This window comes from Podarcis melisellensis (genome assembly GCF_964234715.1).
Source record: "Podarcis melisellensis genome assembly, chromosome: Z".
Classification (NCBI taxonomy): Eukaryota; Metazoa; Chordata; class Lepidosauria; order Squamata; family Lacertidae; genus Podarcis; species Podarcis melisellensis.
Window position 1 is genome coordinate 7,716,679 of NC_138547.1, and position 24,392 is coordinate 7,741,070.

The following is a 24,392-nucleotide window of genomic DNA, read 5'->3' on the forward strand; positions in this document are numbered from 1 at the left end:
CTACCAGGCTTTCTGATTCTAATTCTCTTGCATTGGCTGTATCATTTCTCTCCCCTAAGGGCATATAATTGCCCAACATGAGAATGGAATGCTGCCGAGACTGGGCCATTGACCCGATCCAGCAGGACTTTTCTAATGTTCTAATGCATAACAGTAAGAAAGGCCTGTTGCCTTTGTCGTCTACCTATGAACTTCCCAGAGCCATCAGGCTGACCACTGTGAGAACAGGATGTTGTTTGACCTGATACTGTGGAGCTCTTCTGGTGTGACTTACCCAGGTGTACCAAAGCTTCCTTGTCCCACGGCCAGGTAGCTACACCTGCCAACTCTTCTTCAGAGCTGTTAGCAAAGAAGATGTTGAGATGTGTTGAGCCATCCAGTTGGAGCCTGTTCTTAAGTTCTTTGACATCTAAATAAGCTCTGCAACAGAAAGAAAGATGAGAAAATATCACATAAATGAGAAGCGACCCCCTCAAAACAGACAAAAGTCTCATAATATGAGCTAACATCAGAATGGGTATTGGGCTGGTGTAGAATTGTGAGACCCTCTCCCCATCTTTTTTTTCCCCCTTTGGGAAGATCCAGCAATCACAAGGCTACATTTTGACCAGAATGGGAGTGCCAATGGGAATGATGAAAAATCACCCATAGAAGAGCCACAGTGTTTCCAGGTTCAAATCACCCCATACCTTTCAGCTGTGTCACCTTGAATCTCACTGAAGAGGTAAATCTGTACTTGGGCTACAGATTGAATGCTCTGGTATTTTAAAGGAAGGAAGGAAGGAAGGAAGGAAGGAAGGAAGGAAGGAAGGAAGGAAGGAAGGAAGGAAGGAAGGAAGGAAAACACTTTCACAAAGAGTCTAGTTTATCAGGAAGAAGAGACGCAAGATAAAATTATCCCAGACATGCTGCTTTTCTGTTTATGGAACGTTAAAAACAAACAAATTTTATTTATTTATTTAAAAGGATGGAAGAGAATCTAATCATGTATAAGCCTGCCCTGATCTGATGTGACTGTGAGCCAAGGGCTACTGTGTGATTACTGACAGTCCTGCCCACAATCACTTGGAGTAAGCTAACTGAGACCTATTTCTTTTTGCATAATGGCTATAGGCACTATACCACTTCAGAATGCAACCAGCGGCTCAGATCACTGACTCATTTGGGAAATTGCCATCTCATAAATGGAAAGATGACTCAGCCTGGGGGGATCCCCCTTTGCTCCTAGCTCAGTCTTTGTGCATTAGCTCACTAAGACTACCTGGGTCCCTAAAACCCCTTTCTCATGTTCTGTGAATGCATGCAGTGGATGGCATTGGGGTCATGTTCGTGCTCCCTGACTTGCCCTAAACTCCACAGGCTCATATTATTATCTGAATAATGTGCGTGTTTCTCAGTGTTAAGTGATAATATTGCAAAACACAGCCTTCCCAGCTAAAAGGACAGAGCTCACATCAGTGCTGGTGTGTGCATGAAGATGTTGTTCAGGCACCCTACACCAACCTAGTGCCCTCTAGCCAGCATGTGCAATGTGGGAAATTAAAACTGCTTTATGTTCTAACAATGCCCTACGATATAGCATCAACTGCAGGGCACCCACAATGCACTAGAGCAGGGTGGGGAACCTCAGAACCTGGGGGCTATCCTGACTTCTCTATCTGGCTTTCAGAACTTTCACCAAGCCATAAACCTCACTTTCCCTGCTTTGCACCCTCCCCTTGTGAGTTTCTGCCAGTCTGGAATGTGTCGTTGAACTCTGGTAATGCCTTTTGCTTGCCCAGATGCAGCATAGAGACTGACCTATTGTACTGGTCAATGACCGTAATAAAGATTTGTGGTGGTGGTTGACCTATTGTACAAAGGTAAAACTTTACATGCATTGCTCCTCCCCCTTTCCCCCCGGCCCCACCCACCCTTGGCATGTGGTCCTTAGAATGCAGCTCTCAGGGAAGAGGGTTCCCTGCCCAAGTGTAACGCTACATTAGGAGGCATGGTGGGAAATTAAAATGGCAGCTAGCTATCAGGCACTGGTTGTTTGACCCAGGGCAGCTGTCAGCAGTTGGCCCTATCAGGGCTGGGGCAATGTGCTGATGGGAGCATGTCATGGGCACAAAGCCCCAATCCCCATCCTCCAATGCATTCATTGCTAAGTGTGTAATGGGGTCAACTCTTTGGGGCTGCCTACATCTCACTCCCTTCTCTGCTGCTAAATGCATTGTGTTCTAACACTTGGACAAAAAAAAAAGGGGGGGGGAGAAAACACCAGAACAACATAGCCATTGCTATTTCCACACCCCTGCTCAATGAAAAATCCCCGCTTGGTCAAACATGGAAATTCAGCACAAGAATTCAAAATGTGATCAACATGCAGCTGAGCCCTCACTCTTAGTTCTGTAAGGTAAGAGTGCATTTTGAAACCTGCAGTAGAGGTGAAACCAAGACTCAAATTACTGGGGAAGGTGGGGGGGGGGAGAGAGAGGCAAGGAGGGAGGGGAGGGAAGGCCCCCCCCACCCTCATGCCTTTGGAGACAGCTCTCATAGCAACTGCTTTTAGAAGGCTACAGAGGGGTTGATTTGGCTCAACTTAGAGGGAGTCATGACCCATAGATTTTATTAAGGATCCTCTCCCTCCATAATAATAATAATAGAAGCAGATAAAACACATATCCAGAAAGTCAAAGCTAGTCTTAGTAGCACAAGGACATCAACCTGTCATTTCTCTCTTGATGCCTCATTAGCAACGCAGACAAGCACCTCATGGGAGATTGCTGAGGGTATCAGATACTCTGTGCTCAGACTCAAGAAGCGTGTGGCACCAACAGGAGCCCATCAAACTCTCACAATGAACTGCTGTTGTTTTGCATCACATAATGTAACAACAGCGATAAATGCAGCTTAATACTCACTTGCCATTTAAAGAGCCTCTGGAAACAAAACAAAAAATATTTCCATTTTATTTTTGGTGCCTGTTAAAGATGTTCCTACAAGCCTTCTAAATTAAAATCTTTGCCCCAGTTAGTAACTGTATTAGACTTGCACTGACTTGCAGTTTAAAACCACAACAGCACATACATAAACTGCATTTTTTCCAGAAATTTTTATTATTTTTTCGCAATATAATAAAATTATATCTAGAAGCAATGAAGTAAGAAAGAAAGAAAGAAAGAAAGAGAAAAAACAAAAGAAAAGAGAGGAGAAAGACAATAGAAATAGCAACAAACACACAGCCCCCTATTCTAATTCTATCCTAATCTTCAATCCACATACAAAGAGGTGACTCTCCCCAGCTCTCACCTGAGAAGTTTTCCCCTTCTTCAGCCTCACACCCTGAGGAAAACCCATTCTTGCCTGTCTCTCATACTGTCTCCCTTTCTTTTCACCATAACCCCTCTGTGTATAACTTCTTTTCTACAACTAACAGTAATAGAGCACTATCAGAAATTAACAATAATAAAAAAACAAAGGAAAATTATAGGTGATACAGATATATAATCGTGCCCTCTGATCCTCGGATGAAGAGTGGTATAGACATTTAATACATTATAATACATAATATATGCAATTGTTTTAACTGTTGTTGTTTTTTTAAAAAACAACAACACACAACATTTTTCCATTTTAAAAAAAATTATATTACATATTGCTTCAGGATGCCTCATGAGAAGTGATTCATAAATAAATAATCATAACATCAGAATAAAAGAGAAATACATTACAATAAAACATATGTAATAACCCATAAAACAGACCTACTTAAATAGAGGCAAAATATTCAACAGCAAAAGGGGACGCGGGTGGCGCTGTGGGTAAAACCTCAGCGCCTAGGACTGGCCGATCGTAAGGTCGGCGGTTCGAATCCCCGCGGCGGGGTGAGCTCCCGTCTTTCGGTCCCAGCTCCTGCCCACCTAGCAGTTCTAAAGCACCCCTAAGTGCAAGTAGATAAATAGGGACCGCTTACCAGCGGGAAGGTAAACGGCGTTTCCGTGTGCGGCTCTGGCTCGCCAGAGCAGCGATGTCACGCTGGCCACGTGACCCGGAAGTGTCTCCGGACAGCGCTGGCCCCTGGCCTCTTGAGTGAGATGGGCGCACAACCCTAGAGTCGGACACGACTGGCCCGTACGGGCAGGGGTACCTTTACCTTTACCTTTATTCAACAGCAAAAAACAACAACCACTAAACCGTGAAATGTCTAGGACAAGAGATACCTTATACCTGGTGATAAATGTACATTAAGGATAGTGCCAGGTGGACCTTACTGGGAAAAGAATTCCACAAGCAGGGAGTCACCACTGAAAAGGCCCTTTCTTTTGTCACAACCTGCCAAAACTCCCCTGGTAAGAGGCCCCTGGAGGAGAGTATCAGTTACAGACTGAGGGGTTTGTGTAGGTTGTAGCAGGAAAGTAAATAATCCATTGTCACATCACAACCTCCTCCCAGTGTAGGCACTTCTATCTCACATTTCATTCGAAGGAGCTCAGGGCGGCAAGCATGTCTCACTCGCCTCACCCCAAATTTATACTCACAGCCCTCCTGTGAGGTAAGACTAAGCTGAGAGATTGTGACTGGGTGACAGCTCTGCCTGAAATCCTGGAAAACAGCTGCCAACCCGTGTAGTAACTGGCAGTGTATTGAGCTAGATGGATCAATGGTCTGATTCAGGATAAGGCAGCTTCCTATTTTCCTAGCAGATTCCCATTGAACCATTGTGCAATTTTGCAAATTAAACAAACAAACAAAAACAGGAGAGGGGGAAATAAAACAACCCATTGTTTTTTTTAAAAAAAATCTGGCAAAGTTCCATTTGTCTGGATGAAAAAAAATAAATCCATAACTATTTCTTCAGAATCTGACACTAAAGCATATTTTGTCATGACAAGTTCTGACCCAGAAACTATGCTAGAAATACAGGCTTGCAAAATTCAGGTTGGAAGCCAGGTGTGACAGATTCTGTTTTTAAGCACAATGCCTCTTTCCAGATAGAACACTGTGCAAGACAGCACAATTTCCCAAAGCTTATTTTATTTTTTTCCATTTTGTTTTGTTTGAAATGGGGCAACTGGAAAACATACTAATGAAGGGGGCTGCACTCTCTAGGGCAAAAAAAAATCTCCAAGGATGGGAAACATTTGGATTCTTCCACCTCTCTCTCTTGGCAAGCCGTGCATGTCTTTTCGCCTGTTACACGTGGTGCTCTCATGAACCGTTTGCTCCTCTGTTCCACTGAGCTGGGTTCCTTGAATTCTTTGTGAAAATTCCCTTCCCAGAAGGAAGAGAGACCACGGGAGCTGGCTAAGGACCAGAGGCTTCCACTCATCCCCCCAAGGACTACCCAATGGAAAACAGACATGCGTTTCCACAATAGCATTATCGTTTCTCTCCTCCCCCTGTCTCTCACAGAAGTCATTGATTTCAAAATATCTCTAGGCTGGGTGTCCCCAAGCCTCCTTCTGCTGAATCATGGAGAAAAGCCATCTCCTCAGGGATACCATTGTTTTTGGGTAGGGGTTGTTTCCTAACATTTATCTTGAGGCAAGCAGTCACAGATCTATCCTGAAGGATGCAGCTCTGTGACGATTAACCCAGTTCTCATAGCCACTGTCGCCCTGTGCTCTCTGTGACAAACACATAGGTTTTTCTGATGATATTTAAGCATTGGCTTAAAAAAAATCTTATAAAGAATGAAAGGAAGAGAGGTTTCCCTGAGTGTCCATTTGAAACCTCTGTCCATGTTGCGTTCCACCTTCACAGCTTCATCACCAGATGTTGCATACATGTGAACAATGCAAAAAGAGCCCCTCTGGTTCAACCAATGGACCATTTGATCCAACATCTGGCTTCCCACAGATACTTCCAATAAGGGCTTCATTCTGGCTGCCTAGCACAGAGTCCCAGCACTTCAGGCCTGGACATCAACAGCAGCCCTCCATAAATCTCTATCTACCCTCCCTAGCCCACATACCCACTCTCCAGCAACACCCATCAAGATTCTGGCTTCACACCCTACTTTGAATGTTTTTGCCTTGCTGCACTCTACTAATGTCTCTTGATGACCCAGAAGTGGTGTGTGTGTGTGTGTGTGTGTGTGTGTGAGAGAGAGAGAGAGAGAGAGAGAGAGCATGTGTAGAAACAAAGATAAAGTTTACAGTCATTGCTCATATCCACTTTTGCCTCTGGCCCTGCCTGTTTCTGTCATGTGTCCCCTGAAAGATTGCCCAGAAAGGAATGTGTCCCTTGGGTCAAAACATTGTCCACCACCTCTGCCCTCGAACCAGGTATGCAGATGTCTACTGGCTCTGAACAGAGTTTTTAGTTTACTGTCAAGACTAATAACCCTTGACAAGCCTATCTGCCATGAATCTAATGGCAGCTATCATCATCATCAGTGCTTTTTTCTGGCAGTACAGTCATAACTCATGTTACATCCGCTTCATGTTATGTTCTTTCAGGTTACGTCCTGCAGTGACCCGGAAGTACCAGAAAGGGTTACTTCCGGGTTTCGCCGCTCATGCAGAAGCGCAAAATGGCATCACGCGCATGCACAGAAGCAGTGAATCGCAACCTGCGCATGTGCAGACGTGCCACAGAGGGTTGTGTTCTTTTCATGTTGCGAACGGGCCTCTGGAACAGATCCCGTTTGCAACCAGAGGTACTACTGTACTTAGTGGTACACAGTGCCATCACCTCCCCCCCCAAAAAAAAATATTGTAATAAGGTAAATGGAAGGTCGGGAGAACAAGCAAACAACCATGGCTAAAAGGGGGGTTGCAAAAAGTAGGTTGAAGCCGCAGTGGCAAGAAAAAGAGGGCTCTTGTTCAGAGCTGTAGTTGCCACACTCAGTCAACAGGTTGCGCTGTTCCCCTTCTGCTGCCCCCACAATTCATGCTCTCCCCCTGGACGCACTGCCATGTCACTGCCTCACTGCGCCATGAGCAGCCAGGTAAGCGCGAGCACCACTTCCCTTTCATCTCTGCTCACTCTTTCCATGTCTGTGGGATGGGGACAGAGGAGCGAAGGAAGGGAGAAAGAGAAGGGGGAGGAGGCAGAAGCCTCTACTGCTAGTGCCGCCATCCTCCATTCTGTGGTTGGAGCAAGCCGTTGAGTTGAGCACAGAGGGGTTGTGGCTGGTGGCTGGGAGGAGGGGAAGGGAGAAGAAGGGAGAGGACAGGAGGAGTGGGTGTGAAGAGCAGATGGGGCAAAGTAGGGGGGGAGGTTGAGGAAGCGGGAGGGGTGCACAAAGTGGGGCTTTAATTAATTGAGGGGGGACAGGAGAGAGAGAGTACATGTCAGAGAGAGAGAAAAGGCCGGTGGGAGTTGGGGAAAGGATTATGATTCGTACCGGCACCATTTTTCTTAGAGAAAAAAAATCACTGATTATTATTATTAACACCCCACCTTTTTCCTTGTGGGACTCAAGCACTGACTGAAGAGTTTCCAGATGTGTTCTATATATTCAGTAAGGCCATATCCATACCATGCATTCAAAGCACTATTATTTTTATTTTATTTTATTTTTAAAAATGTTATTAACAGTTTCAACAAAGCACTATTAGACCACTTTGACAGTCGCTGCTTCTGCCAAAGGATTATGGGAACTGTAGTGGATTTAGGAGGCCCCCTATTCCCCTCACAAAGCTAACATTCCCCAAATTCCCTGGGAAAAGGGATTGACTATTAAAGGGCGCTGGGGACTCCAGCTTTGGGAATGGAATAGGGGTATCCCAAAAACCCTCAGCATCTTTAAAAAATCTTAGTTGTCAGGATTCCTGGGTGGGTGGGTGGGGGGGAGCCTACAGTTGCCTAAAGTGGTATAATAGTGCTTTGTATGTATAGTGCTGATGGAGCCTCAGGCAGTCCCATTGGAGAGCCACCTAAGCTAGCGGTCATTGCCACATATTGTGCCAGAGAGTTCCAGACATGAGACACAGTGCCCACAGGCAATGCTTAGAGTGTGTTTCAGCAAGAAAATGGCAATGGTGGGCCACTGAAATGGTGGCCAGCAGGTGAGGAGGAGGAGCTCTCAGGCTACTATTCTGCACAGATTTAACCTGAACACAGTGCAACTTGCTTGCAAATAAACATGTATCACATACAGTAGGCTCAATCTGTGTGTGCTGAATGTCTGGCAAAACCAGCAATTATTGCTCCATTCCCCTTCGCCCCAGGACCTGGCCACATCTGGCAGATGCTGTCTGGACAGTTGTCTGAAAGGGAAGACAGTACCAGCCACACAGCATCTAGTATTCTGAAGGCAGACAGGTTAAGGGAGAAGCTTCTTTCTCTTGCCTCAATAATTGCCTCAGACCAGGAAGATAACAATACTGAAACACATATATGCATATATCTTCTCCAACATCTGTATCAATTTTATAGTATCTGTCACTGTAAGGGCCTGGTTGGGAACATCCAGCCGACAGGCCATTTAGCCCACAAGGCCATATTGCTCACCACCTCTGGCATCAGGTGACTGACAGGTGCACAGGCCTACTTACCTTCCAGACTTGGCCAGGTATGTGTGTGTGTAGAAGATAAGGATCTGGTCCCCTGGCTTTATCAAGTTGCCCCAGCCCTGGTCTGTACCATCTGCCTATACAGTGGTACCTCGGGTTAAGAACTTAATTCGTTCCGGAGGTCTGTTCTTAACCTGAAACTGTTCTTAACTTGAGGGACCACTTTAGTTAATGGGGCCTCCCCCCGCCACTGCGCTGCCACCGCACGATTCCTGTTCTCATCCTGAAGCAAAGTTCTTAACCCGAGGTACTATTTCTGGGTTAGTGGAGTCTGTAACCTGAAGCGTATGTAACCTGAGGTTCCACTGTAATGCTATTTTTAAGGGTGGTTCTGTTTTGTAACCTGTTATGGTTGAGAAAGTGGTAGACACATTTTTGTAAAACAAATAGATGTTTAAGCATGTGGTCTGAGCGGGTTTCAACATCAAAAGCTTTTCAGTTTATAAAAAAGCAGACCAGTTTAAAAATGAAGTATGGTATGGATAGAAAAGTCTTCCCTTCCTCTCATAATCCTAGAATTTGGAATAAATAAATGAAGATGAGTGGGGGAGAAAATCAGAACAGGTGTAGAAACATAGGAAGTTGTCTTATATTGAGTGATATCCCTTGTCCATGTAGCTCAGTACTGTCTACACTGACAGGCAGTTATTCTCTGTAGATTGAATCAGGGACTTTCTTTATAAAAAGCAAGTGCTCTATGGAGCCATGGTATTTTCCATAAAATGAAGTAAGAATCAAGCCCTCATGATTTCAAAAAAAGAACACAGGAAGCTGCCTTATATAAAGCCCACCTGGCTCAATACAACCAACACTGAACGGCAGTGGCTCTCTAGGGTTTCAGATAGGGAGCTTTTCCAGTACAACCTGGAGAGGCCGGGCACTGAACCTGGGACCTTTTGCCTGCAAAGTGTGTGCTCTTCCACTCAGCCTCTTATGTTGCGGTTACCGTGTTTGCTAGCATAGCACCAAACAACTGCTGGTAGGCACCTCAAGCCCCCCTTCTTCAGCATGGTCTGTGAGCCACCCATCATCCTCTCAAGGTTATTTGGGTCCCGTGATGGAGGATGTAATGTCACTCAAATGGGCCGATGCCAAAGAGAACCAAAGCAGCCAGACTCAAGGGCTGCCAAAGTCGCATTTCAAAGCCATGAGTGCAGTCCTGGAAGAGGATCAAAGCCTTTTTGAGCTGTCATTAGAATGTTTCCTTGACGCATCTCTTTGGTAAAGGCCAGTAAGCTCCATTCCTTAAGCTTGGCAGTCTGAAACAGCAGTTCAGAACAGAAATGGGGAGAGGAGGGAAACGGCGTGCTTGCATGAAGGGTGGGAGAGCATAATTTTGAAACAGAACTCATGCCCCCAAACGCAAACCAAAGCAAGTGATAACTCAACATAGCACTTTTCCTAAGATGGAACATGTGTGTAATGCCAGGAGACTGCCTTACACTGGAGTAAGTGTGTCAATATGTCAGTTAAAGGTCTTCTCTGCTTGAGCTGCTTTCAGATGCAGAGAGAAAGGCTGTGTACACAACATCCATTTAAAGCACAGGATTCCAGGCCCCTCCCCAGTATTTTGGAAACTGCCGTTTGTAAAGGGTGCTGGGAACTATAGCTGTGGGGGGCAGGGTTTCTAGCATTCTTTGTAAGGGGAAGGATATGCTTTAAATGTATGGTGCGTGGAGAGAGAGGGAGGGAGGGAGGGAGGGAGGGAGGGAGGGAGGGAGGGAGGGAGGGAGGAAGGAAGGAAGGAAGGAAGGAAGGAAGGAAGGAAGGAAGGAAGGAAGGAAGGAATACTACAGATTGCTCAGAGGCCACTGGGGATGCTGATATCACATCATCAAATCACATGTTCCTCTTCCCCCATCCCTGCAATGTGTTCAGCCTGACCAACCTGTTCCACATGCTCCTTTGCATGCTGCAGAGCGTAAAGCAGAGGGGGACAAGACGGCAGAGGGAGATAGTGATCTACTTGCAGATCTGTGGGTGATTTGCATTCCTTTGCAAAGGTTTCTGAATCCCAGTAGCTGAATTAAGCTTAAAAATTTGAAGGGGGGGAAATGCAGTGGGCTTTTGCTAATTCATTATTTCTCAGACTCAAAAATTGTTTGACTCCAGCCCCTATTGTCCAAAGCAACTGGGCATGCTGGCTGACAAGTTCTCCATCCCTTAGTTTCAGAGCTGAGGATGTGGCCCTCCAGACCTTTCTACCTGGCTCTCAGGATTCTCCCCAGGCCACACCCACTCACCCTGCTTTTGCCTGGCTGGAATGTCTCCTTGCACCCTGAGAATGTCTCTTGCTTGCTCAGATGGAGGCTAGGAAAGGATGTTCCAATGCAGATAGAAACCTACTGGGCAAAGGCACAACTTACATTTACCGCTCTGCCCATTTTTCCCCTGGCAATGTAGGTCTTGGAAGATTGCCTTAAGTTGAACAAAAAGGCTCCCAGCCCCAGTAAACTCCACTGAGCACAGTTGGATTTCCTCCCAAGTGAGGAAGCCTAAGGACTGCACTGTCAATTGCTTTCCCAAGGAGCCTTTCATCACATGGTGAAGCAAAGAAACATCAGAACAGCTTTGTAAAACAACCTGACCTCTCTTTATCCAGGGGCAAAACTAGGCTTTATCTCACCTAAGTCAAACACCCCGTTTGGCACCCCCCCGCCATACACATTTGCATACACACACACAAGCTGGGAGCCTCAATGGTGCCCCTCTGGAGGCTGCACCTGGGGCAAAAAAACCGGCCATACCACCCCCATAGCTATGGCACTGCTTTATCAAAGCAAATCCAAAAACAATCACATGGAATTTGGTTTAGTCATTGCTTGTTTCCAGCCTCCCTCCACAGTGACCAAAGGCTTGATGACCGTTGGTCTCTCAAGGGACCCTGGTGAGCTTGGTAAATCTGAGTCAGAAATCGCAATCCAGCCAGCATAGTTAGGGATGCAGTTGTAAGCTTAGTGCTCTTGGGACTGGTAGGGCTGAAGGCAAGGGTGTTGCTAGAGCCAGTGCATTCTGCTTCTGCCCAACATCAGCCTACCTGCTGAGTTCTGCAAGGGCAACAGTGAGAACTGCGGAGGAGGAGGCTGACAGCAAAGGAAACTGCATGGACTGTTTGCAAGTATGAAGGCAGGCAGGTGGAGATTGGCAGACCGAGCTGGTGGGATAGTGCCAGCAACATATGGAGGGCCACTTCCCTGCCATAATTCAAACACTCCTGCCCAGCGCTATTTTTCTAGAAAAAGAGGTGCCGGAACTCACCATGAACCTTCCTTGTTCTCTTAATAATGGCAATGGTGCCCACCTGAGAGGTGCCAAAACTCAGTTCCTGTGAGTTCCAGCTGAGAAAAAAACCCTGCTTCTGCTTACCGCAGATCTGTCAGTTTTGGTTTCTCTCTGTTTTACATTTTCCCATTCTTTCTTAAGTTCCATTCTCCACATGTATGCAATTTTTTTAGATGTCCTCATGAAGAGTCATTAGCATTTTAGTGTGAATTTCTCCTAATATTCACATTCTTGTATGCGGTCTTGCCTTGTATACACTCCCCCCCCCCAAAGCAATGCCTCCTTATATAATGCACTCTTGTGTGTTATTTTCAGTAATGTGTGCATTTTAATTTTACCCTCGCATATGCACTTTTGCACACCTTGTTTGGCTGGAGTATGGCAGTGCAAAATTCAGTGAAGTGTGAATTTCAAAGAATTTCATTTTGTATATTGTTCCAGAAATTGTTGTAAATTAGGTAGGGTTATCTTTTAAATGCAAACTGAACCAAATCCCACCCACTCCACCACCCATCACCAATTTGCATATACATGTTGCTTAACACTCAACTTTCATGCTTAGGCATTTATGTGGGAATTCTAGGTTGCTTGTTTTCAACAAACAACCCTTCATTAATCCATTTTTAATCCATTGTCCATTTTTGTTTGAAGAACAGAAGCAAACACAGAGAAAAGATAAATCACAAAACAGTAGGAGAAGACTCTCAGTGTTACAAGTGGCTGGATTCAGGGGCTGGGGGAGAGAACAATGCTCCACCCCTCCCAGCCCAAATACAGTGCTTACAAGAGTTTCTGGCTTGCCACTGCTATTGGAGAACAACCAGAGCCCAAAATAAACTCCCCCTCCAAAGTCTGTTGCCCCCCTGCCCCCAAACTTTGAGCAACTAAAAAATCCATTCTTTTGGCAGAGGCCCTAAAAGAAAACATGCAATGACACCAAGTTCAAATCCAGATTACTGCTGACCTTTTCTTTAATAAAATGGTATTAGGTGAGGCAGTTAGCATGAGGAGAAAGGATAAATAACAGGTCTTCTCAAATGGCAACCCATTGTTGTGGAGCACCATGCATACTTCATAGGATGAATGGAAGAACTTAAAAGATCAGTCCTGCTAATCTTTTACTAAGGTCCACTATCCTGTTTTCTACAATGCAAACCAGATGCTTCCAGGAGTGAGCAAGTAAGCCCTGGTCTTTCCCTGGTGTTGCCCCACCCCCTTCCCACTGTCACATAATTTTGACTATGGAAGTAGGATTTGCTTATCACAGCTCATAACGTAGCAGGACTTGCTAACCACTGCCCCACGGCACTATAGATTCACAGTGAAAACCCTTCCAGACTAACTCCATCCAGGCTGGCCATGGGCTCCTCCAGAGCAGAAAGGATTGTAAGGGGGCTTTGTACTGTTGTTTGACAAACAAGGGCTATGTGAGCTCCCATGTGTCTTCTGTCCTGACTCCTGGCTTGTTCATAGGTCCTGCCGTTTGATCTTGACTGCCAGTTCTTGGCTTCGGATTCACACATGGCCTGGATTGCCAGTCAATTAATTTTGTATTGTATAAATAAGTTATGGGCTTTGAGACTGGCCACAGTCTGTAGGCAGATAGGTAGGCACTAAAGGAAGAGTATTTTTCAGTGGTTGCTCCAGATCAATGGAAATACCTTGCAAAGTACGTACATATGGCCTCAACTTTCTTGTTTTCTGACTCTCGTTTGAAAAGCACTGATTGAGGGCATGATGAAGAGAAGACCCCTGAGAGGGTGCGTGTGCTAGAGATGGGTAACACTGTCAACTTCATTCCTCCCCAGTTTCTTATTTATCCAATCAAAAACTCAGCTCTCCATCTTTCCACATCAGTTTGTGATTTTTTGTTTTTGTTTAAGTCCTCATGGAAATTCATCACCCTTTCTAGTGCAAACTTCTCCTAAAACCCACCAGTGGCGTAGTGTGGGGGTGCAGGGGGGCTGGCCTCACCGGGCACAACATCTGGGGGTTAGGGTTAGGGGGCGTAAATCCACGGGTTAGGGGGCGCAAATTACTTGCCTTGCCCCGGGTGCTGACAACCCACGCTACGCCACTGAAACCCACATTTTTGCAAATCCATTTCGCTGAATATAATGCACTTCTGCATGTTATTTTTTTATGAATATATGTATTTCTGTGCACCCTTTATACTAGCATATGCATTTGTATATATCTTGCTTGCCTTGAGAACTGCACCGCAAAATTCAACGAGGTGTAAATTTAGAATGATGGCTTTGTTCCAGTTCTTGTACTGCTTTGAAAAGTGAGAGGTTTGCCTTTAAATGCAGATAGAACCAAATTTCTCCCCTATCCCTAACACATGCTGGTGAGTTTTGCACGAGTCTCTTCAACAACCCAAGCCTTCAGGAGAATTGCACTCATTTGCCTGTTATCCGCCCTCATCTCCACCTGATATTCCCTTGGCACCCTGATGTTTTTCCAGAGTCTGCACACCCAATCTTTGTAACAAGGAGAAAAAGTCACAAAAGATAAAAGGAACAGCATCAGGAGATTTACAGAAGCCAAGTTTGCAAAAGCAAAACATTTTCCTCCTTATTGCTCTGACAAACTCCCGCTCCCCGACATTTGTATTTACTAGATCCAGTGTACATTTTGAGGCAGGTTCACAGACGAGCAGTTTTTAGGCTAAATGCAAGGAGACTTTAAACTGGCAGCAACAACAGAGTGAAGGTTCCTTTGAGACACAGAGCTGATAATTTCTATTTACTGCACAGCACTTAATACTTATTTAAGAATTTTTTTAAAATAAACTGCTGAGATAAATTAAAAAATCTAAGGGGTATACATAAAAAAGATATTAATGCTCTACAGATAAAATTTAAAAACTGGCATATGTAACTAAATTAGATAAATGTGATATATCATGTAACTATTATTACTTTATTTGTATTATTTATCAGTTATTATCTATTATTAATCATCTATTATTATCAATTAAATGCATATCACACCCTTCCTTCCAAAGTCCCTCTTACAATTTATTTTTATAAAATATTATTAAATAAGTATCATTTATTAATTATTGCCACAGAGTGGCTCTTTGGTGTTGGAGCTCACAGTTATGGAATGTCCTCCCTACAAAGGCTTGCCTTTTTATTGTTTGTTTGTTTAGAGTATTCGTACCCTGCTGTTCAACCAGAAAGGCTCCCAGAGCACCTTACTTGCAATCAAAACAAGACAGTCCTTACCCGCAAGGCGCACAATCACAAGGGAAAAGGAACAGGGAAGGAAGAGGAAAATCAAAATTGAGACACCCATTTCTGTTCCTAGAATGACCAGCTGGCACAGTTTGGGGGCAGGAGGTGCTTGGTTGAGCTGGGGCTCCAGCAAAGCTGATGAAATGAGCCCTGGCTCTGCCAGTGACTCTGGTGCAATGGCGGCCCCCAGGTGAGGGGAGAGGAGGTCTACTGCTTATATTGCATACCCCTCAACTGTAAAAACAAAACCATCAGAATGCCTATATTACGCAAATCCAATTGAGAAAACACATGAACGTAACAGGCTGTATGATAACAACTGCAGAGTTATTTACTAGAAACTACTTCTCAAAAATTAGATACAGCTTCTCATAGTGTAATAATCTTCTAAGTGTCTAATGAAGATGATAGAGACAAAAGAAACTGGCACTGGTAGATGTTGAAACAGACCTGTGCCAGCATCTACCAGTGCCCGTTTCTTTTGTCTACCAACTTTATCATCTTCATTAGAAGATGATAAAGATTATTTAGAAGATTATTTCATGTCACTCTTCTAAGGAATACGTCAGACAGAAAAATACAAGAGAAGATGAAGAAATTAGAAATGAATGTTTTACGGCACTGACAAAATAGGATTTGTATTTTGTGCATACTGGACTTGGTGGTCAACTGAATAAGCTACATTTTAATATATTATGTCACGATGTTGATTTTGACACTATAACAAGATGTATCTAGTAAATACCCCTCAACTGTGTCAATTAAAAAGGGACATCCCATTTTTGTGCTCTCATATGAGAGTATGGCACCTAAAAAAGCACAAGAGCATGGTCCCCCAAAGCGTGTGAGATCATGAACTTCCACAAGATTGCAGAGTGCAAAAACGCATGCTTTGGGGCTCCGTAGTCCCGGGCGGGTAACATGTCTTGCCCAGCAGTACATCCCAGTTTTGGGCCTGGACATGTTGGAGGGTATGATATTGTGATCCTTTGGGTGCCAGGGGAGAACCTTGTACTCCAAGGTCTTTGTGGTGCTCCAATGGATGCCTGCAGGGGCTAGGGACAGAAGATACAACCCTTCACCATTATAACTGACCGATGCAGGCAGGGTTGCATACGCAGCCCAGTTGTAACAAGCCAAATTCAAGTGTGGACAATTGGTCTAGGTTGAAACATAATCCAGAGACAAAGTTAGGTAAGGCAATACAATTAAGAGCCAGAGACCTGTGTGGTTTTCAGCACCTGGAGGCTCTGGAGGGTGACCTTATAGATGCTTCCCTTCAAAAGTACATCCAAGCCATAGCTGCTGGCAGTGAAATATAAGGGATTGCTTACTTCTGAGCAGACCAGCAACTCTGGGTCCATAGATGCATACAGTGTATGTTGTTCTTCAACCTGAACCTGAAGATTTTGGCACCGATTTTTGAGAACCGATGGTTCTCGATAAACAACTACCTGACATTCAGAAGACATCTTAAGGCAGCCCTGTTCAGGGAAGTTTTTAACGTGTGATATTTTACTGTATTTTTGGTTTTTATGGAAGCCGCCCAGAGTGGCTGGGGAGGCCCAGCCAGATGGGCGGGGTATAAATAATAAATTATTATTATTATTATTATTCCAAGTTTTCATCACCAGGTACCAACCTGGAGGGCCCTTCAAAGGGATCCCCAGCATTGGATTCAGGGGGACTCAACCTGTAAGATGTTTGATTCATCCCTTGGCATTCTGTAGGGCTAGGCATGAGTCTTAATTGTAATTTTTAGTGCATTTCAGTTCTCCAGCACTTAGAGCTTTTCCTGCTGCTGGTTTTATGTAGATTTGATGTTTCTTGTGTTGGTGTAATAATTATTTCTTCTGGTTTTATGTTGGTGGTAGTAATTATTGCATTCATATAGTTTTCATTTATTTGTGGGTGTATTTTTTCTTTCACTGAATTTTAATGTTTTGAAAACCACCTAAGGATTTGTTTGATGAGTGGTACTGAAAAGTCACAAAGAATAAAACCTTACAACAACTTTGTTGTGGAGTAGGCTGTAGCTGAGGGGTACAGCATCTGCTCTGTATGCAGAAGGCCAAACATTCAGTCCTTCACACCTCCATATAAGGTTCAGATAGACTGCTGCCTGAAACCATGGAAAGCCACTGCCAGTCAGTGTAGACAATATTGAGCTAAATGGTACATTGGTTTGACTCAGTATAAGGCATCTTCCTGTGTCAACCCAGACCATTGTGTCCAAGTGATATGACACATAGACCATGACAAATGATGCTGTTGTCTGTGAGTGATGAACACATGTTTATTCAGCCTTCCCCGACCTGATGTCCCCCCAGAGGCTGCTGAACTACAGCTCCCTGTGTTCTATGTTACTACATACTCTAGCTCTCTAGGGTGTCATAAGAGCATGAGAAGAACCCTGCTGCATCTTGTCAATGGCATATCTCACCCCACATCCTATGGGAATCCTACAAACAGGACGTGAGTGCTCTCCCCACTTGTAACTGGCAGTTCCCAGCAGCTGGTGATTCAGAGGCATACAATCTCCAACAGTGAAGGCAGAACTAAGCCATGGTGGCTAGCAACCCTCCTGAAGATGCCAGCAACTAAACCTGGATACTTCTGCATGCAGTGCAAAAGGCTCGTCTCTCCAGTTATGACCTTTACAGCAAAACAAGTTCTTTCCCAAACACTCTGGCTGGTTGTGATCAGTGTCACATAAATGACAATATCATAGATGCTAAACCCTGCTGCTGCTTTAACCTCATTGTGCAAAAGGAACACAGCCAGGGGGATCTTGGTGCAAGGAATATAGATGCATTTGAAATTATTCAGCCCCTGTTGCAAATCAGGTGAAATTCAGCTGAAAATGCCACTTCGCCAGGCTTTTATAGTCTTATTATAAGTTGCATTTACAGCTGAATTTGAGGAAACCACTTGAAGCATCCATTGTGTGGAGCTATTTTCATTGCTTTGGTTGGATTTGCTCCTTTCAAACAGCAGAAAACCTGTAAATTTTGAGAATAAACTTGATTTGCAATGGGGTGGAATAATTTTGATTGCAAATGTAAATGCTTGGCTTATTTTAAGAGCTACCCTCTCATCTGATGCTATATCCTTTTGGAACTTGAGGACCGGCAGAAGAGGGTTTCTCTCATTCTGTGCCTTGATCATTTCATGTGTTTCCTCTCCAGTGAATTCCACTCCTCCAAAATTCTTGTTCGGCACTAGGACCATTTATCAAATTAATTCCAGGATTGGAGCACAGGCATTTTCATCTCAGCTTCCATGGCTGCCTTTGTTTGTTTGTTTGTTTAAAAGCAGTTCTAAACCACTTTGTGTGTTGTTGTTGTTGTGTTATAAACCTCTAAGTGGTGCATACTATGTGCAATATAAAAACAATATCCATTAAAACAAAAATATAGCCTAAAGTCATTAAAAGAGCATACACAAATAAAAGCAAATAAGAAAGAGACTCAAGGGCTTCATACACACAGTTCAGAGACCTTCCAATGGTCCCTATTTTTCAGGGACAGTCACAGATTTACAGAAGCCATCCCAGTTTCTGATTTGATCCTAGAATGTCCTGCTTTTCCTTAGGATGTCCCTATTTTCATTGGAGAATTGTTGGAGGGTATGGAATTATGTAACCCCTGAATCAAGAAGATAGGTAACATCTGAAAACAGCCATGTGCAGGGAAGTTTTTAAAATGTTTAATATTTTATTATGTTTTTATATATGTTGGAAGCCGCCCAGAATGGCTGGTTAAACCCAGTCAGATTGACAGGGTATAAATAATAAAATCATCATCATCATCATCATCATCATCATCATTGAATAGGACCTTCCTATTTTCATTAAAGAAATGTTGGACAGTATGAACTCAGGGTCCAATTTTAGGAGCCAGTGAAAGCCTGGGCAAAAATATTAATCTTTACAAGGTATCTGCTTGTAAATGGTTGTAAATGACAGAGGGAAGGGCATTCCACAGTACAGGGATAATAGCAAAATATACCCATTCTATAGTCACTGCCCTATGATATTCTGTAGGGTGCAATGCCATGAGCAGAATTTCCCCAGGTGATCTAAGTGACTTAATAGGTCTGTGCAGGGGAAAGAGGTCTTTCAGATTGCCTGAATTATCTGTTAACAGTGCACCTTTGAGCATGATCTAGTGGCTGTTTGGCAGTCAGTGCAGTAGAGGTATAATTTGTGCACATCCAAGTGTTCCACTCAATAAACTGACCACAGCATTTCACATCAGCTGCAACTTCCAAGGGAAGCCCTACATTGAGTGCAATACAGTAGTCCAATAGAGAGATTATATATACAGTCATACCTCAGGTTACAGCTGCTTCAGGTTGCGTTTTTTTGGGTTACGGGCCACCGAAACCCAGAAGTACTGGAATGGGTTACTTCTGAGTTTCGGCGGTCGCACATGCGCAGAAGCACTAAATTGTGCTTTGCACATGTGCAAAAGTGCCAAATTGCAACCCACACATGCACAAACACGCAGACGTGCATCCTGCATGGATCACATTCGCAACCCGAGCATCCGCTGTATATCTGAAGGGTGCTTGTGGAGAAAATGGATAAGACTGTTCCGTCGCTTCAGAGGGCAAGGGTAGTTAGTACCAATGTGTGTGAGCTGCACAGAAGCTGACTTTAGCTAAATGTTCAGAGGATCTTCCTAATGGCAAAGCAGTGGAACAGACCATCTTGCAAGGTAGTTGGCTCTACTTGGCTGAAAGATTGGGAGCTCCCCCCTGCCACCTCATTGTGGACAAAATCCTAAAGCTGAACACTCCTTGCAGAAGGAGAGTCTGCAATTTCTCTAGGACAATCCTTTTGCAGCCTCACAAACCTCTTGAATTGTCCAAAGTCTATTTTTGTAGCAGGTTCTTTGTCAACCATTTCCTTATTTTTATTCTAAAAAGGAGCTGACTCACCGATTAGGGCTGAACAAAACCATTAACATGCAGTTTGAAAGAACAACTAAAAAATAATAATCATCATATCAGTGTCCAAGTAACGGGTTCCACCCTTTCCTCTGTGCTGTTAATTTTTACTACATCTTTTGGTAGGAATTCAGCATGGAATTTTTCCTGGCATTAATCCCTCAGGTTTCCCTTTTCTGTGTTAGGCAGTTCTATATTTTGGTAAACTCCATCTATTAATAGCTGCCTTGTGTGGCTATTAAAAAACACAAGCACTTGCTTAGTAGCCGAAAATCACAGGCTGCTCAAGCTGACAGCTGCAAATGGGGAAAGGCGGACTTGAAGACTGACATCATGATGTGAAGCACCTTCCTGGCTCAGAATCAAAACAAAACAACAGAGGGACCTATCTTTAGCATGAGAGGCACATTCCATCTGGGCGACCTTGCAAGGGTCACATACCAGGGGTGGGCAGAACAATGAATGTAAACTATCACTTTGTACAGTCGCCTAATTTCTGTATAAACCCCTCTCTACCCACCATCCACACAAGCAAGAGGCAATATTAGAGTTTGAGGACACATTCCAGCCAGGCAAAAACACTCAAGGAGGGTAGAAAGCAGGGGCAGTGAGGTGGGTGGTCTGGGGAGAGTTCCCAAAGACCAGGTAGAGAAGCCTGGGGGGCTGCAATTCAGTCCCCAAGTTGGAGCTTCCTCATACAACATAAACAATTGCCAACTTGAGAAGGGGGATGGAAATGCCACTTACCTATCAAAGAGGAGGTAAAAGTTCACACTGAGGAAATCAGAACCCATTAAACTTGCATGTTACAGTTTGATTCACTATACAATTTGCCCAAATTTTATCATGCCAACTGTAGGGTACATGCAAGCCCTGCAAGACTTTCTTTTCTTTCTTTTCATTTTGCAGGTCTACTACAATTAGGAATGGGCATTTCTTTCAGTTTCAGTTTCTTTCCCCCACTCCATCCTGAAGTTGAAGGGAAAAAAGGAACTGCAGCCCTCCAGAGGTTAATGGACTCCAACTCCCATCATCAGTGACAATTGGCCATGCTGGCTGGGTCTCATAGGACCCTGGGCTTCCAACAATATCTGGATACCAGTTACTGGAAACCACAGGAGGAGAGAGTTCTCTTTTGCTTCAATCCTGCTTGTCGGATGCTGGACTTGATGGGCTATTTGCTCTAATCCAGCAGGCTCTTCTGTTTTTTTGTTAATTGCATGGTGTACATGTGAGATGGCAGAGGAAAGATGGGTTGCTCCATCACTGCTTTGGGTCCAGCACAAAAGCCAATCAGGGAACAAATTCTCCCCCTTTTCTGTCCTCAGCAAAAGAAAGGCAGCAGACAGTTGGAAGATGAATGGAGGGCCCCCATTGTCCATCCTCTTCCAGCCCTCCACAGGCCAGTAAAACATTTTGCAGGCTAGTAACTTCTCTGAAGACTTTATTTACAAGGCTGTGCTAAAGCTCACATTGGCTAATAAATACATGTGTACTTCCAACTGACAGTTATTGCTAAAGACAAAGCCTTGCAAAGAAAACAAACAGCCTTTCCATATTCATCTCCTCATACAAATCTCCCTCTTCACATGACTCTTCCGAGAGATTGTCCCTGAGCAGGAGAAAGCTCGTCAAAGCTTTTGTATGGCTTATGTTTTAACATTCTGTTTGAGTTTATGGCTGGCATAAAACACTCATAAAAAGTTACACATCCCCTCGCCCTGGGGAGCGATTCTGTTCTGTCCACAAAGAAGATAATATTCATTGAATACCTCTAGCCAAGGCACAAGGGTGTGCATGAGAGAACAGGTGAAATAAAACAGCGCCAAGTGACTCTTAACTCAAGGATGGAGATATTTTTCAAAATCCTGCTGGTTCTAAATCTAGGCAGAAAAAACCATCATGTTTTCTTGATTAAGCACCGCTCTCAATTAGAGGCCTGCCCTGCAAATAAGTGGCTTTCCAGCCAGCTGTATCAGAGAGAGGTGAGACGGTGAGGCCCACCCCACAACCTCAGCTGGGACTCATTACTGAACGCTTCCTCCCTTCCCCAACCTGCCTATATCAGCAGCACTTCCACTGGGCTGAGAGAGGCAAGACAGAGAGGACCACACCACTGGTTGAGCTGGGAGTGGCTGCTGCTTGACTGCTCCCATCCCAGAACAACCTCCGGCACTTATACAAGTCATACAAAATCCCACACAAATACAGTGGTACCTCTGGATGCAAATGGGATCCGTTCCAGAGCCTCATTTGCATCCTGAGTAGAACAAACCAGCATCTGCGCATGCGCGGGTCACAATTGGCTGCTTCTGTGCATGATGTCATTTTGAGCATCTGTGCATGCGTGAGCAATGACACCCGGAAGTAACGCATTCTGTTACTTCTGGGTTGCCGCGGAGCATAACCTGAAAACGCTCAACCTGAAGCGAATTTAACCCGAGGTATGATTGTACAGGGAAATAAATTTATAAACATGTCCTCAAGCAAAACCTACAATTCACCCTTAGTTTTTAAACTCATTATAAACCCAGGCTTGCCTCAACCAAACCTCCTTAGATCTGTGCCCCCACCTCCAAGCCCCTGCCAATTTGTGCCAAGATATATCTCCTCCACTCTAAGGACCCCATCATGGGCACATGAAGATGTCAGGTTTGTACATCAATTCCCAAGAGTGTGTGCAAAGAGTGTTCAAGTCTGTGCAAAACGGCCCTCTGAGCTGCTCATCAACCCAAACCAAACCAACTAAATGGACTGATAATGAGAGCTAGGAACACAAAATGCATTTCCTCATGCATTCTAAAACTTGATTCATTGTGAGTCAGTTTAAAAGAGAATCATTAAATCAATATGAATTGTTGTGGGCATGGGAAGAGGTGTTGGGGTGAGGGGAATATGAATGAGGGGAACATAGGTAAGCCTGGTATGATTAGAAGGACCTTATATGCTCAGCAGTGTGCCTACCTGTGAGGAGAATCTGGATCAAAGCATGTCTTGGTGACATCAGTTATCTCTGGGTTACAGCAATCCCCACCATCAAAGCTGTACCTCTCAAAGTTACAATCCATGTCGCACACACCATTCTGCTTCTTCTTGTTGAATGACGAGTGTCGCATGTGCCGGCAGTCCCCTCCATCGTACCCGGTTAAGGTATGGTTGCATTCAGGGTCACAACTGTCATCTCCAATCTTGCTAATTTCACAGTTGGCCAGGATCAGGCGATGCCGGAGGGAAGAGTTCTTTACTTCCAGCACCTCCAGTTCCCATGTGATGTTGTAAGGGCTGAAGGCATCGTTCAGTTGCTGGTGTTGAAATTCTATCTGTTCACGGCTAACCGTTGGGTTGTGATGGTGGTCATCATAGATATTCACCACTCGGTAGCGAACTACCTTTTTGTGACGGAAGTTTGGGAGCTTGTTGTAGCTGGCAATGACCTCTTTGTTGTCACACACAGTTTGCCCACATAGAGGAGGATCAAGGCTTGTATCCAGTAGGTAGCCAGGGTGGGAAGTGAATTCGATCTGAGGAAGACTAGGGCTGTCTTTCATCGGAGACCAGATGCTTTTCACATTCAGTAAAGTCTCCTGAAAAACGAGCTGAGGTAGAGGAGCATCTGCTTCATGAGTCACCATGGCCATGTCAGACAGAATCTCCTTCTGACACCGGGCTGTTCTCCAAAGGCTGAAATGTTCTACGTAGCCTCGGTAATTCTGATTCAGGGCATTCCCACCAAGCATGAGAACTTTGCATTTCAAGGTCAAAGGGCTAAAGATGTTCCCTACCTGCTCCCCACTGGTAGCCACTTGAGCACCGTTCACATAGAGTTTCATCAGGCGTCCATCATAAGTGACAGCTAGGTGAACCCACTGGTTTGCGAGGTAGTTACGATGATCTGTGATGGTGGTAACCTTCCGGGCACGGTCCGTCTTCAAGGAAAAGAAAAAGCGGGGTTCTCTATTCCCCTGGTCACTGATGGTGTTAATCCCCAGGACCCATCCTCGGTCACGGGTGGTGTAAGAACATTTGTCATATAGTCCTAAGTGCCCCCCACAAAAAGAGAGAGAGAGGAGAGAGATAAACAGAAGTAAATATGAGTGATGACAGCACAAAATTTACAAAATTTACATCGATCTACAAAAGACAGCAATTTTCACAATAAACCGGTTGGCATGAAGACAAGGAGCACTGAACCCTTTTGTGAACACGTGACCATAAATGGGAGAAATCATTTCAATATTGCAGCAAAAGGTCAAGAACTTCTAGAGGCATATGACGTAAATGGGACACCCAATTCTTTGTCTAGGGGCCAGAAATCCTTTGCAATTGCTTTGTGGTGAAATTACAGTAAGAAATCTCATTAACTTCACTTGAACTGTAAGCTTGACGTCACTAGTTTGGACCAAATCCT

General features: G+C 44.4%; 1 protein-coding gene across 1 annotated transcript in view; it reads right to left on the reverse strand.

Annotated features, from left to right (window-relative positions):
• The window catches only part of PAPPA (pappalysin 1), a 236,094-nt gene that overhangs the window by 180,843 nt on the left and 30,859 nt on the right, over positions 1 to 24,392 (reverse strand). The window contains exons 2-3 of the mRNA XM_081896277.1: positions 22,949 to 24,020; positions 275 to 420 (exon numbers count right to left, since the gene is read on the reverse strand). Of these exons, the coding sequence (XP_081752403.1) occupies positions 275 to 420; positions 22,949 to 24,020 (1,218 nt within the window). The remainder of the gene's footprint in view (positions 1 to 274; positions 421 to 22,948; positions 24,021 to 24,392) is intronic.